Consider the following 13,506-nt stretch of genomic DNA (forward strand, 5'->3'; position numbering starts at 1 on the left):
TGATATTTTGAACATGCCTTCAAAAAATTATCCAAAATTTTAAGAGTTTAATTATAATTAAACAAATTTAATTTTCGTAGGGACTAAAATCATGTGTAAGAACAAATTTGTAAAGATATAAAAGTAAAAATCAAATAATGAAAAAACTTAAAAAATTCGAAATAAAAACATATTTAACCCTTCATTTTTCCTCTTCATTAACAATTTAATGTTAAATTAATTTAGTTTAAAAATGTAACCAAATATATAGTCATTCAACTCATTTTAACAATTTTTTTCCCAACATTTTGGCCTCTTAAAAAAATAAATAATTTTTTTTCCACGTAAATTAGTGACCAAAAGTTTTACCAAAGTGTAGAAGTGAGGTATTAGAAATTCAAACTTCGACCCTGCATATATAATGTAATGTTTTTATCAACTTAGTTAAGCTCACAAAGACAGTTTAACAATTTATTTAAAATCGTCTTTTAATTAATTCAAACTCTATTGTTAAAAAAAATAATTTAATTCAAACTCCACTGAAATAATTCTTCATCATGCATTGTTTAGTTTCTAACGGAATTTCAAATGTCTTTTCTTCCGGACCATGTGGCAAAGACATAAAAAAAAAACAGACAAACCAAAATATGAAAATTTTTAATTTAAAAAAAAAAAACGATATTCATTCATTCCAATTTTCTATTATTGTATTATATGTCTTTTCAATAAAATGAAACAGAATCCTGTAGTTCATGCTTCATGGGGAGGATCTTGTCTTGTCCCCACCATACAGACGACAAAGGATGAGAAATCCAATTGCCAAACGCAATCAACAACTGCAAAGCCAACAGTATGTATAATATAACATAACATCCACGTTTTTGTCTTTGTAAAAGACACAAAGACTCACTTTCCTACCTCGTTTTGACCGATTTTTTGTACAGTTCAGTACTCCTCTTATTCTCTTCCCACCTCCACGTGTGTTTCATTCACCTTAAAATCTTCTCTTTTCTCTTCCAAAAAAAACCTCTTTTTCTTCTCCTTCACCTCAATGTCTCTTCACCTCTCTTAAAGGGTATGTCTCTAATCTCTCTCTCCTTCTCTTGTTTAGTGAGAAACAATGAAGAAATTGAATTTTGAAAATTGGTTTAAAGGGTTTAACCTCCTTAATGATCCATGTTGCTTCAAAATACCATTTTTCTTCAAAGTTAAAGTCTTTGATGTTGTGAATTTTATTAAAATCACACCAATGAAATACTTGATGTGTGAAGCAAAAGAACGACAACCTGTTGCGTGCTGCGCAACAGACAGCATGTACCCAGGATTTTTTATGACTTTCGTAACTGTGATTTTAAGGCATACTCAACATTTCATTTTTCATAATGTTTCAATAATATGATCCACTGTTTTAATACCCTGTTGTTGAATTTTGTGTTTTTAAGTTTCTAATTTGTGTTTTTTATGTTTTTAATAATCAGATTAACTTGTCTATTGGATTAATTCTTCATATATCAATGAAGGGTGAAACAGTAAATGTGACATGGCTTGGTGGTTTTTGGCCAGTTCCACGCAAGATTGGTTCAGAAGACAAAGATGGAATTGGAATTATGGCATTTGAAGTTGCAGGGTTGATGTCAAAGGTTGTTAATTTTTGGCATTCTTTGAGTGATAATGAAGTAATGAATCTAAGAGAATGGATAGTAAATTCAGTTGGTGTTAAAATGCTTGTTTCTGATGATGAATATTTCTTAATGGAACTTACATGGAATGAGATTCTTCATAATTTTCAATCTATATCACAATCTGTTGCAAGGTTAGGTAAAAGGTGTAAGGATCCAATATATCATAGTTATGAAAGTTTTGTTCATAACCCATCTCAAAATTATGTTCAATGGTCAGGTTGGGAATATAGATTGAAAAAGATGGAGAAAAAAGTGAAGAAAATGGAAAGATTTGTTACTTCTATGTCACTTTTGTCTCAAGAGCTTGAGGTGTTAAAAGAGTGTGAACAAACTTTAAGGAGAATGAAGTTAAATCGCGACATGGTTGATAAGGCAAAATTGGTCGAGTTTCAGAAGAAGGTTATGTGGCAAAGGCAACAAGTGCAAAATGTAAGAGATTTGTCTCCTTGGAGTAGAAGTTATGATTATATTGTTAGGCTGTTAGCAAGATCATTGTGCACAATTCTTGAGAGAATCATATTTGTGTTTGGAAATAGTCATTTACCAATTGAAAACCAACAAAATGATTCCTCAAGAACAATGAACTATACTAACAATAGTCTCGCGCGCAACAATTCTTTCCCGGCAGCTCTCAATGTCATGCAATCTTCGGTTCATCCTTCTGAGACGAATCTAAACGAATTTTTTTCGGGACCTATTGGAAGAAAGAACAAGAGCAAGAAAAAGAAGAAAGTGCAACAAGTGCTTCAATCACAAGATTCATGTGAAAAGCTTCTTTCTTCAGAAGGAAAGCAATTGAAGTATATTGGATCCTTCAAAGGTTGCATATCAATTCAAAACGATTCCGATTACCATGTAGTACAGAGTTGTATTCCATCTAACGGTGGTTCTACGCGGAAAAACATCGATGTGAAAACAAAACCGGTAGTTAATAAATCATCTTTCTTCCATAGAAGTAGAGTTTATTTTAAACTATCTCTCAAGGAAAAGTTAAAGCCGGTTCCATCAACCCTCGGTGAAGCAGCTTTAGCTCTACATTATGCAAATGTGATTGTATTAATAGAGAAGATCGTGTCATCACCTCGCGCGAACATGATCGATGTTCAAACGAGAGACAATCTTTACAATAGGCTACCAACGACTATAAGAACAGCTCTAAGGAGTAAGCTTAAATGGTATGCCAAAGGTAAGCTTGAAACAGAATGGAATGTGGTACTGACACAGATATTGGAGTGGTTAGCTCCACTTGCACACAATATGGTTAAGTGGCATTGTGAGAGGAATTTTGAGAAGGAATATACTAGTTTGAAAGCAAATGTTTTACTTGTACAGACTCTTTACTTTGCAAATCAAGCAAAAACTGAAGCTGCAATGGTTGAACTCCTTGTTGGTCTTCATTATGTATGCAGGATTGATAAAAAGCAGGTTCTAGATCGTTTAAGAAGGAATTAGTTGTGTAACAAATGTTTGTATATACTATGTTTCATATTGAAGGACTTTACAAGTAGAATAGTACAGAACAAATAGTTGAATCACATAGTACAATCTATTTGTTCCATCAACCCTCGGTGAAGGAGCTTTAGCTCTACATTATGCAAATGTGATTGTATTAATAGAGAAGATCGTGTCATCACCTCGCGCGAACATGATCGATGTTCAAACGAGAAACTCTAATTGTACTATGTGATTATACTATTTGTCCTATATGATACTTTTTTGTTTTGTATATTGATACTTTTTTGTTTTGTATATTGATACTTTTTTTAGTAAATCAAATGATTCCTATATGATATTGCCATTGTGCTAGAATTGAATATACCTAATGAGAAACTCTAATTTTCAAATCTTATTTTAATCTTAATCTTATCTTATCTATATCTATATCTATATCTATATCTATATATATAATTCCTAGATAGTTGTCCAATTGTCTATCTAAACCCTAATCCACAAACCAATAAAAACCTTTCATTTAGCCACATCATCCACTTACATCCATTTAATGTGTGGTACTAATTATAATTATTATTATTATTATTTTTATTATTATTATTATTGTTTTGAGTTATTTTTCATTTTAATTATTTTGTGTATTTATTGTTTTTTTCAAAATAGTTAATGTTTTTGCTAATAATCTTTTTTTCAATTTTTGTGTATATAATGAGTTGGTCGATTGTCAGGACTATACTTTCTAATATTAGTAAAAAAAAATTAGATAAATTTTGTTTACAAATGGTTCGTATGCCCTGCATGATTTTTATCATATTCGATTTTGAGTATGGGTTAAGTTGGTTTATCTTTGCTCCGATAAGTTTCAAATTAATATAAATGACAAATTCGATAATGAAGTAGTTTATCCAACTCAGAATCCTCCAATGAGATTTATAATATAAAAAAAAACTTATGTTTACATCAATTATTTTCCATTGTCAATTATATGTTATCGATCATTTCCAGAGTTATTTTAAAGAATGTATTAAAGATATTACTATCAATATTAACGAAGAAGATACTAAAGTAACTTCAAATGTGACGTATAAATAAGTTTTTTAAATATATAAACACATATTTAACATCCATATCACATTTAGATAACTTATATTGTTACTATTATTTTGATAATAGCTATTGTTTCAATTTTAAATTTATTATTTATACAAATAATTTTTTGATGTTATAGTATACAATAACGCATATGACCCGTGCATCGCACGGGTAAGCGTCTGGTCTTATAAAAACTAAGGAAAGCGCAACCATTAACCCTAAAATTCAATTCCCTCCAACTAATATCCTCATTTAAATTTCAAATTTGCAGATTAAATGTTGATCTCTTATAAAAACTAAAACTAAGCAAATGGGGACCTAACTGAAATATCCCTCCAAAGGATAAAAGAGGGGCATGTTCCTCTTGTCCATGTTAGTCCTTATCAAGCATTTCAACTTTTAGCAGAACAGAAGTACAGAGGAAGTTCCCACATATGCTTTGTGTACTACAAGCTTGCACTTAGAAGGCCAAACCTTAGTTGCTCCAACCATCAAGTTTGGTAGCATGTGATGTGATAGTCCCATTTGTGCATGGGAAAATCTCATTTGGGTAGAATCCATTTAAGTTAGTCATAATGTTCCCAATTTGGCCACAAAAATCCTCTCGTCGATTACCATAATGTTCCCAACCATGACCTTTAAAGAACACCAATAGAAACTTTATGAATAACCGACGATAAATTATGCGGCTGTTTGCAAATAATGAGAATAATGTGAGAAAAATTTATCACAAGGGTGTCAATTTATATAATTCATCGAGGCTTGTGATTGGTTGATGATATGTCACAGTTTGATTGCAACAATTTTTTTTAACTGTCGACAAGTTCGCAGTTTAAAATGCAAACTCAATAAGCAGGGTAGCTAGTAAACTGTCAGAGACTAAAATTGAAAGCTCTGGGGGCGTGTGAGAAGTTCAGGAGGTGCGAAAAATAAAAACTCTTAAATTGGAGTTTATAATTTGCAAGGAAGGCCCATAAGAATATGGTGGTTATCGATCTCTCTCCGGTGGAGTAACCAACCGCTAAACCGACGATGATGAAGAACGGATTAGCGGCGTACAAGATATACAGAGCTCTAAGCTACGGCGTATCACCGTTAATCCGTCTTCACTTACGGTGGCGCAGATTCCGCGGCCTTGAACACCTCCAACGATGGCCAGAACGGCTAGGTCATCCCTCTCAACCTCGACAACCAGGTCCCCTCGTATGGTTCCACGCCGTTTCATTAGGCGAAGGGATGATTGCAATTCCAGTAATCAAACACTGCATTCAGAAAATGCCTCATTTGAATATACTCTTGACCATAACCACTCTCTCTGCATTGTAATTCACTTCCCTGCTTCTTCATTGAAGATGAATATCCATCCTTTCATTTGAAATTTCGAGAATTATTCTCTGACATTAGTTTTTGGTCTAATGCAGTGAAGTGCTAAGAAAACGGCTTCCAAGTGAAATCATTTTACAGGTACTTTGTTAGGGAATGCAATGCTTGCATGGATTAAGTAGTTTCTTCATCCACCTTCATATTTTCTCAAATGAAGTATATTAGCTTGGTCATTCTTATGATGGGTTCATACAGTTAAATGATTTTGTCAAATTTTAGCTGTGGTGAATCTGTGATTCATTCATATAAGTAAAACTTGTAACTTCAAAAGGTGTTATGCTTTTGTTTCATATGATTTTGTTTTGTGATATTAACTTTTACCAGCACAAATTAGCAATTAAGTAAGATTTAATACATTGTTTTGTTCTTCTGAAACTTGCAAATTTGCAGTTTTCACCAGTTGATACACCTGCTTCCATAAGTTCTTTCCTACATTATTGGAAACCAAATGCTATTGTGCTGATGGAAAGTGAACTCTGGCCAAATCTTATCATGGATGCTTCAAAAAATGGTGTAAGTCATTTATTTCTTTCTTTTTTGTTTTGTGGACTACGTCTATGAAGCACTTACTTATGGGAGACAAAAATAGTTGAATGTTTATTCATGCCACTAGAATTGGAACTGATAAGTGATAACCTACTGAATCAAATGATAGCTAAACACCAGTCATGAATCACGACTAGCTTTCTTCGTTAAAAGGAAAAATAGAAGACCAATTAATTTCCTGTTCATTCATATGCTTAACTTGTCTATAACTTATTTTACTCTTGTAGATAACACTGGCACTGTTAAATGCTCGGATTTCTGAAAAATCCTTTAATATTTGGTCAGGATCTGTGCTTCTTCCATTGATTTCATTGATGTTTTCCAAGTTTTCCTTGATTGTGCCATTGGTATGTGATCCTAGTTATTTAAATTCACAGCAATTCATGTTTTATTATGCTGTCATTGAACATTTTGATTGTCAGAGTACAGAGCAGGGTGTCCGGTTTCAGCTACTGCAAGCTCCTCCTTATATCATAAACTTTTCTGGTGATCTAAAGTATGGTATGTCATAAAGTTATTTATTCAAATCACTGAAATTGAATATATGTGTTCTTTTTCTCTCTTAATTGCTTTATTGAATTCTTAAGGAAAGCATGTTGCATAGTATACCATCATTTTGTTGCTAATATGATTACTATCATCGAACAATTTATTTTATTTTTCCGATTGTTGATTTTTTTCTCCTCAAAGTGACAAAATGGTATGTACTAATCTGGTCTTGTCACTTTCTTCATTCAGTAATAGGAGACATTGGAGTCGATGAAAGCAGCAGAAAAAGTATAGATAATCTAAGACTACAGCTTTCTCACAAGCAGGTTTGGATGGCTTCTTCCATTCATAGGGGGGAAGAAGAAAGTTAGTGCATTCTTCGTCTATTCCTCCACCATTATGCTGTAAATACATATTTGTTCTTCAGAGTCAGTTGAAATACCTGAACATTTTGATTAGCATAAGAAATGAGAGTGACATTCTTGGTTTGGGAAAATTAACATAACATACGCAGTTACTTTGAAATCAGTTGCACTCGTTTTGTTATTAGTCATTATATCAACTTTTCTGTTTACTCTTAGGCCGGTAAAGATGTCAACACATGTTTCTTACATATTCGCTATTTCCTCTGGACACGTTTGTATTTACTTCCTTTTTGCTTTCTCTGCAGTAATATTAGGAGTTCACACTGTCCTTATGCAGCTGCAACCTAATATTGTTACTATTATTGTCCCTCGGCATCCACAGCATGGACGAGAGATTGTGAAAGTCAGTTTTTGATTCCATATTCTTTCCCTTCAAAACATGTCTGCTATTAGTTATAACCGTTTTTAAGTATTGTTCTGACTTCTGACCATCCAATACAGATGCTTCCATTTTATGCATTCTCAATCACTCTGAATATAATTCCAGCGTCATTTTCTTATACTATTACTGTTAAAAATATGACTTCACTATTGTCAGCTTATGCAATGAAAATTCCAAGGAATTATTATATTTCTAATGATTATATGTTTGGATACACTCATAATCTGTACGATGCTCGTACAAAATCATTTGCATACAACAGAAATGATTCTCATACAAAATCACTGCCCTTTATAATGACCTATTCTTTTATCGCCTCTGAAAATAATTATGCTTTTGCTTTGTGTAGTGCAGAAATTGGAGAGAGAAGGACATAATGTTGTTTTGAGATCACAACACGAGAGGTTTACGCCAGAAACAAATATTTATGTGGTAGACACTTTGGGTAAAAATTCTTCTTTCACTGACATGAAATTGAAATGGTCTCATACCTAAAAATCAATATGTGATGTTGAACACATAGACCACGTGATTTCTTTAGCAGTTGCCATAACATCATCTTTATCACTTACTAGTCCTCTGTTTTAGTTGACAACAAATTACACTCGGTTTTACTTGAGGATAAATTGATGAAGTCTGCTGAACATAGTTTTATTAGAAAATTTGCAATGCCACGTTGAACTTTATGTAATATGGTCCGGAAAATGGCAAATGCTATTGTTAATTTTATTATCAGGGATACCATGCATGACGTATACTGTCATCCAACTTGTTTAACAGGTGAATTAAGACAGTTGTACACATTAACACCAATAGCAGTGATTGGGGGTTCGTTCGTCCCTGGTTTATCTGGCCATAATATCTCAGAAGCTGCAGCAGCTGGCTGTGCTATTCTGACAGGTGCATGTTGTAACCTTTTTCTTAGTTCTTAAATCTAAAAGTATTTTATTTGCTGGAATTGACAATTGATTTCAGGTCACCATGTTGGCCATTTCTCCCACATGGTACTGGAAATGCAACAATCCAATCCTCTGTCCGTACTTCAGGTGGTAAAGACTAAAGACATCTCATTTTCTAATTGAAATTGTTTTACCATGAAACAAATATTCTTAAACTGTGATCTTTGTCGCTTACTTCTAGGTTTCTGGAAGAGTGGAGCTTGAAAATTCTCTCATTGAGCTCTTCACAAATACAACACTTCTTGAAACTCGTCGTAGAGCTGCAAAGGAAGCATTTTGTATGTTGTCCAGTGATATTGTTGCGAATATATGGAGTTTGCTAAATTTTCATATTTTTAGTAGATCGTTTACTGAGACGAAGCCTCATTAATATCACAGCAAAGAATATGAAGAGTGAAATTTCATAACTAGGGCATTTAACGTGAGATAAAACTATACTCAAATTGCTACCATATTTCCCTGTAATAGTGGTCTGTTTTCTCAATAAATTGCTAGGAAAGACCAATTTAGCATAAGCAAATGTTTTTGTGTACTTGCTTAAAGGTGCTGCGTCTATTTCAAGTTACTTTCTTACTCCTGAAGTTCTATTAGTATTTCATTTGCAAGCTTGAAGAGTGTAGATGCCAGATTTTCACTTTCATCCACGAGCATTGTGATAAGGATTTTGGGTATTATGGGGTGCCCAAATCCCTCGTTGAGTAGTATGAGATGAACAGTGGAGTATTTAAGTACCACATTTTTTTCTTTTGATAGCTAGTTTTGAAGGGAAGGTTTCCCAAGTGTGTGAATATTTATCAACTGGTATCGGAGCTGGTTGTTGGCTCAAAAAGGGCTATTTATGGAAAGACTGTCTAGGAAGGTCATGCAAAGCAACTTAGACTGCAACCGGAAGTCGACTCTCGGGGAGGTGGGGGGAATGGTAGGGACTTGAGAATTATGAGATGTCCAAGTCCCATATCGAGTCGTATGAAATGCTCAGTAGAGTATTTAAGTGGGTTCTTACCCCCTTTATGGTTAGGTTCTCCAATTGTTTGCATACTTACCACATTGTTAATGTGAAGTATTTATTTATAATTAATTTTGTGCCGACAATGGTTAGTTTGTGCTTCAATAGGTCAAGTTTATGAGCTGAGCAACACTCACCTCCAACTTTGGCACTTAAGTGAGGATTTCTCAAAAAAGCCCTTATGGTGGTATGCAATGTTTTTCTATGTGGCTTTGAATTTTGTGAACAAAGTACTAGAAAACTGAATGTGGCTGACTGGCTGCAACCTAGTTTGATTGAAACAATAAATCAAATTGAAGTATATCACAATCAATTTGTGCTGTAACTGGACCTTTGGTGTATAGTCAAGTCAACTTTTGATTTATTAGATTATGGTCCTCAAAACAACTTATGACCCTGCTTTCTTTTTAATGTTCCAATACTTATGATCCTGCATTCCACTGCTTCAAACCATTACTTAGTTGTATACTTGTGTTAATGCATCACCAGAAATTGTGTTGTATATCATATCTTTTAAAAATAGATACATGCATCATTATATATTCACGTACGTTTGAATTACACATGCTACACACACATAAAAACACACTCATACAAATTGATCTATAGAAGAAAAACAGGCAGGTAGCAGATATTGCATCTGGACAATCCAAAATGATATCATTTGGAATTATAACATGGTTGTCAAGAACTACTCTTGGACAGGAGTGCATGTAATCGACTAAGGAAAATGATGGATAAAGTTGTTCTCCTTAGGCTACTACAATAACTCTTATGCTTAATGCTTGTAGTTGTTGCTCCTTTTTCTGTCAAATACTTCAAGTAATGGTACAGAGTCTTTGGAAAAGCACAAATCTAGCTTTTTTGTAAGCACAGGGGAAGAGGATCGACGTGTGCGAGTTCCTCTACCAAGGGACTGAAGAATATCTTCAAATAGGAACTCATCACAAGGTATAGCCAGAGGACCACTCTTGTTGAAGCCATGTCCTTCATATGCCTGATCAAGCAGTTGTTGAAGCAATGGGTGGTTCAGGTAGTCAGCTCTTATGACAAACCTCCTGTTTGCCTCTCCTACTATCACAGCCAAGTGGCCTCGCGGCACGTCTGATGGAAGTTTTTTGCCACTGCAGGCATTCTTGCGCCACATGCACGCCATGTTTTTTCTTCAGCTGCAGTGCTAATATTGAGGATATGAGGTTCTTGTGGTGGATTATACTGCAACTTAATTCAGTGCACACTCATATATTAAGCTCTTTATTCTTTCATCTGACAAGTTTTGAGACATCTTGTGTGCTTTGGAAAATGACTGGACAAAATCCGAAAATGTTTTGACAAAGGTTTGGTATGGTAGTTTGCTGTAGTCCTTTCTATCTCATGCTTACATGCTATTGCTATTTGTATAACTTTATAATGCCTCTAATATGCCATTATTGAAACGAAAAGGATGTAGTTGCCCTTATTGTTGGAACAGGGATGTCCCTGTGCAGTGCAGTGGTTGCTTATAATGCTTTTCAAGTTTTCATAATTAAAATTTGACAAACTTTTTAGGTTTAATTGCATTTTTATTTTTAAGTTAAATATATTTTTAGGTTTAATTGACAAACTTTCCAAATTTTATTGTATCCCCTTAAAAAGGTTTGCACTTTATTCTACAAATAGTTTTAATGTCTGCCGCTAAGTTATCGTATGTTTTTGAATGATTTTTTTGCAAGCATGTTTAGAATATTACAATAAAAAGTTTCTCAACAAAAGTCTAAATAATAATCTCAATCATTACAAGTCCTATGGACAATAAATTTCCAAACAAATTTGGTAACTTTTACCTGATTTTTTTTAAAGCTCTACTGTCTACACCTTGTACTTGAATATTTTATATATATTTTTCCTTTTCAGAAAGAAAAAATGCTCTACCTTCTAGTTTTTGTCTTTGTATTTAAATTTATGTTCAAAACTCTTTACATTTCCTAATTTTGTACTTATGTTTGCCTAAAAGAAAGTTTGTACCTTAGGTGTCTCACTGGCTAAGTTTTACATAAGCTAATCCAAATAGGATTGATAGGGTGTTTAGGCTTCATTAAAAAAGGGTGTTTAGGTAAACAATTAAATCATGCAATTATTAAATAAAAATTATTTTCAAAAAAAACAAAATTCTATATAAAACTCAAAAGAGGTGATGCTTGGCTTTGGACAAGAGAGGAAAATGACCGGCTGGTTGGTTGGCTTGTTCCTATCAAATGAGGATCCCATGAACTTCAAAGTGGATGTTCCGATGGACTTCACATTGCCTACTCATATGACCATTTTTATTTATTTTTTATTTATTGTTGAAACATTCGTTCAATAATGACAACCATTTCACGTATATTATCATAGAATAAAATGAGATGAGTCCCCATGAATTTAAGGGATATCGTATTTTATATGCAGAGGTATGGGTTCAAAATTCAAATCCCGAACATCTCATCTTTAAAGGTGGAATTCTTAGCTATTAGGTTACTTGGAAAAGAAAAAAAAAAGAATAAAATAAAATAAGATGAACATTCGATATTGTATAATTTAATTTGATTTTTTGATAATCCGTATAATTTAATTTAGATGAGTATGTATCCATCATCTAATTATAAAATGGCATGTTTTGTTTTTATATTAATTTATATTAGAATAAATTTAAATTTTCTCCATACTCCATAGTATTTAAAAATTTATTATAAAATCTTGTAAAAAGAAATTATTATAAAATGACATGTTTTGTTTTAATATTAATTTATATCAAAATAAATTTAAATTGTGTCCAAACTCCATAGTATTTAAAAATTTATAATAAGTTAATAGTGTATGTTCGCGCGACCTGTATCAATTTTTTTGGTAAAAGAGATTCTGGTAATTATCTAGAGTTCGACTCCGTAAGATAAATAAAGTGTGATAAAAAATTGTTTCACTTATGAAACTCATATTCTTGCCAACAATTTATTTTAAGGAGAACTGATTAATCCTTAAGTCTAATTATTTGGTCACTATTTTTTTGTGTTCAACTATAGATTGAACTCAGTTTCTTCCGAACGATTTATCCTAAAAGAACTCATTAATCACTTGAACTTAAATATCCGTTAAAAGTTCTTCTTACATTAACTTCCTGGTTCCCAGTAAAGGGTGACTGGTAACTCAGAGTTCGGCCACGAGACAAGTAAAGTCTAATAAAAAATTGTTCCCATCAAAAATCAAATTAAATTCGAATTCTCTCAAACAATTTATTCTAAAGGAAATTCATTAATCACTTAAGTCTAATATCTCAATTTAATATTTTCTATTTCTTTTGGCTTTCACCACCAGTTTAATCTGGTTCAAGGGGTCAGTTCTACCATTATGTGGTTCCATCCCCCTCCCGATCGTAATTGTGAGAGATCGAACCGTGGTCTTCTCTACCAAATTTAACGTCAATTACAACTTAACTAACTAACGATTCGTTAATATTTTCTATTTCTGATCTCACGCATGTTAATAAATACGATGATATGCCTCCGACAATCTAACGAACTGTATAAATTTGCTTTATCAACTTTGAGGGGGTACTTCCAATGTATTTTTAACCTTTTTTTTTTGGGGTGAATTGAGAATTTTTATTTGTAAACTAATCTATTTTTGTCGGTTTCTTTTATTTTTTTTTATTCCTAGATGAAGTGATAATCCACTAAAATTAAACTCACATATAATTGTGAGATCTCGGGTTCGAATCCGCATCACGACGTTCGGGCTAACAATTTCGGCATTTTTGTCGGTTGAGCTAGGACTTATGAGACTTTTTGTCGGTTTCTTTTAAATTGATAATGAACATTGTAATTTTATTAGTGTTTGTCTAACATGTACAATATTGCACATGTTAAAATTACGAAAAGTAATAATTTTTAAAAAAAAAAACAACAATAGTATCAGTATATTAAAAAGTTATACATTTAATATAAAATGTATAAGTTTTAATACAAATTTACTGCATAGTGGAACCTACAAGGTGGATTATGCATATTCTCATAAAACCAATATGGACTCACTCTCAAGGTCACACAATTTTCCAATTCATACGCTCATCTTGAGCTATTCGTTGAAGTGCTAACAT

At 32.9% G+C, this 13,506-nt stretch overlaps 3 protein-coding genes across 3 annotated transcripts; 2 read left to right on the forward strand and 1 right to left on the reverse strand.

Moving 5' to 3' along the window:
* The first annotated feature begins 830 nt into the window (after positions 1-830).
* Positions 831-3,206, forward strand: LOC123904338 (protein PSK SIMULATOR 1-like). Its single transcript, XM_045954018.1, has 2 exons — positions 831-1,054; positions 1,458-3,206. The coding sequence occupies exon 2, from the start codon at positions 1,494-1,496 to the stop codon at positions 3,111-3,113; it is 1,620 nt and encodes a 539-aa protein (XP_045809974.1). The 5' UTR covers positions 831-1,054; positions 1,458-1,493; the 3' UTR covers positions 3,114-3,206.
* Positions 3,207-5,049: 1,843 nt separating this feature from the next.
* Positions 5,050-9,273, forward strand: LOC123904344 (probable 3-deoxy-D-manno-octulosonic acid transferase, mitochondrial). The gene is made up of 11 exons (XM_045954022.1): positions 5,050-5,527; positions 5,627-5,669; positions 5,979-6,101; positions 6,362-6,481; positions 6,557-6,635; positions 6,873-6,989; positions 7,294-7,391; positions 7,785-7,875; positions 8,211-8,330; positions 8,406-8,476; positions 8,571-9,273. Exons 1-11 carry the CDS (start codon positions 5,238-5,240, stop codon positions 8,757-8,759), a joined length of 1,341 nt encoding a protein of 446 aa, XP_045809978.1. The 5' UTR covers positions 5,050-5,237; the 3' UTR covers positions 8,760-9,273.
* Positions 9,274-9,758: 485 nt separating this feature from the next.
* Positions 9,759-10,862, reverse strand: LOC123904351 (auxin-induced protein 15A-like). Its single transcript, XM_045954031.1, has one exon. The coding sequence runs from the start codon at positions 10,549-10,551 to the stop codon at positions 10,174-10,176; it is 378 nt and encodes a 125-aa protein (XP_045809987.1). The 5' UTR covers positions 10,552-10,862; the 3' UTR covers positions 9,759-10,173.
* Positions 10,863-13,506: the final 2,644 nt, after the last annotated feature.

The sequence above is a fragment of the Trifolium pratense genome, linkage group LG1 (assembly GCF_020283565.1).
Source record: "Trifolium pratense cultivar HEN17-A07 linkage group LG1, ARS_RC_1.1, whole genome shotgun sequence".
Classification (NCBI taxonomy): domain Eukaryota; kingdom Viridiplantae; phylum Streptophyta; class Magnoliopsida; order Fabales; family Fabaceae; genus Trifolium; species Trifolium pratense.

What these genes read in the sequence shown, in the direction of transcription:
- LOC123904344 (XM_045954022.1), top strand. Translation starts at nt 5,238, where the DNA reads ATGATGAAGAACGGATTAGCGGCGTACAAGATATACAGAGCTCTAAGC. An exon ending in TTTCCTTGATTGTGCCATTG is followed by an intron (nt 6,482 to 6,556) that starts GTATGTGATCCT and finishes TTTGATTGTCAG; the next exon opens with AGTACAGAGCAGGGTGTCCG. An exon ending in TGGCTGTGCTATTCTGACAG is followed by an intron (nt 8,331 to 8,405) that starts GTGCATGTTGTA and finishes AATTGATTTCAG; the next exon opens with GTCACCATGTTGGCCATTTC.
- LOC123904351 (XM_045954031.1), bottom strand. Translation starts at nt 10,551, where the DNA reads ATGGCGTGCATGTGGCGCAAGAATGCCTGCAGTGGCAAAAAACTTCCA.
- LOC123904338 (XM_045954018.1), top strand. Translation starts at nt 1,494, where the DNA reads ATGAAGGGTGAAACAGTAAATGTGACATGGCTTGGTGGTTTTTGGCCA.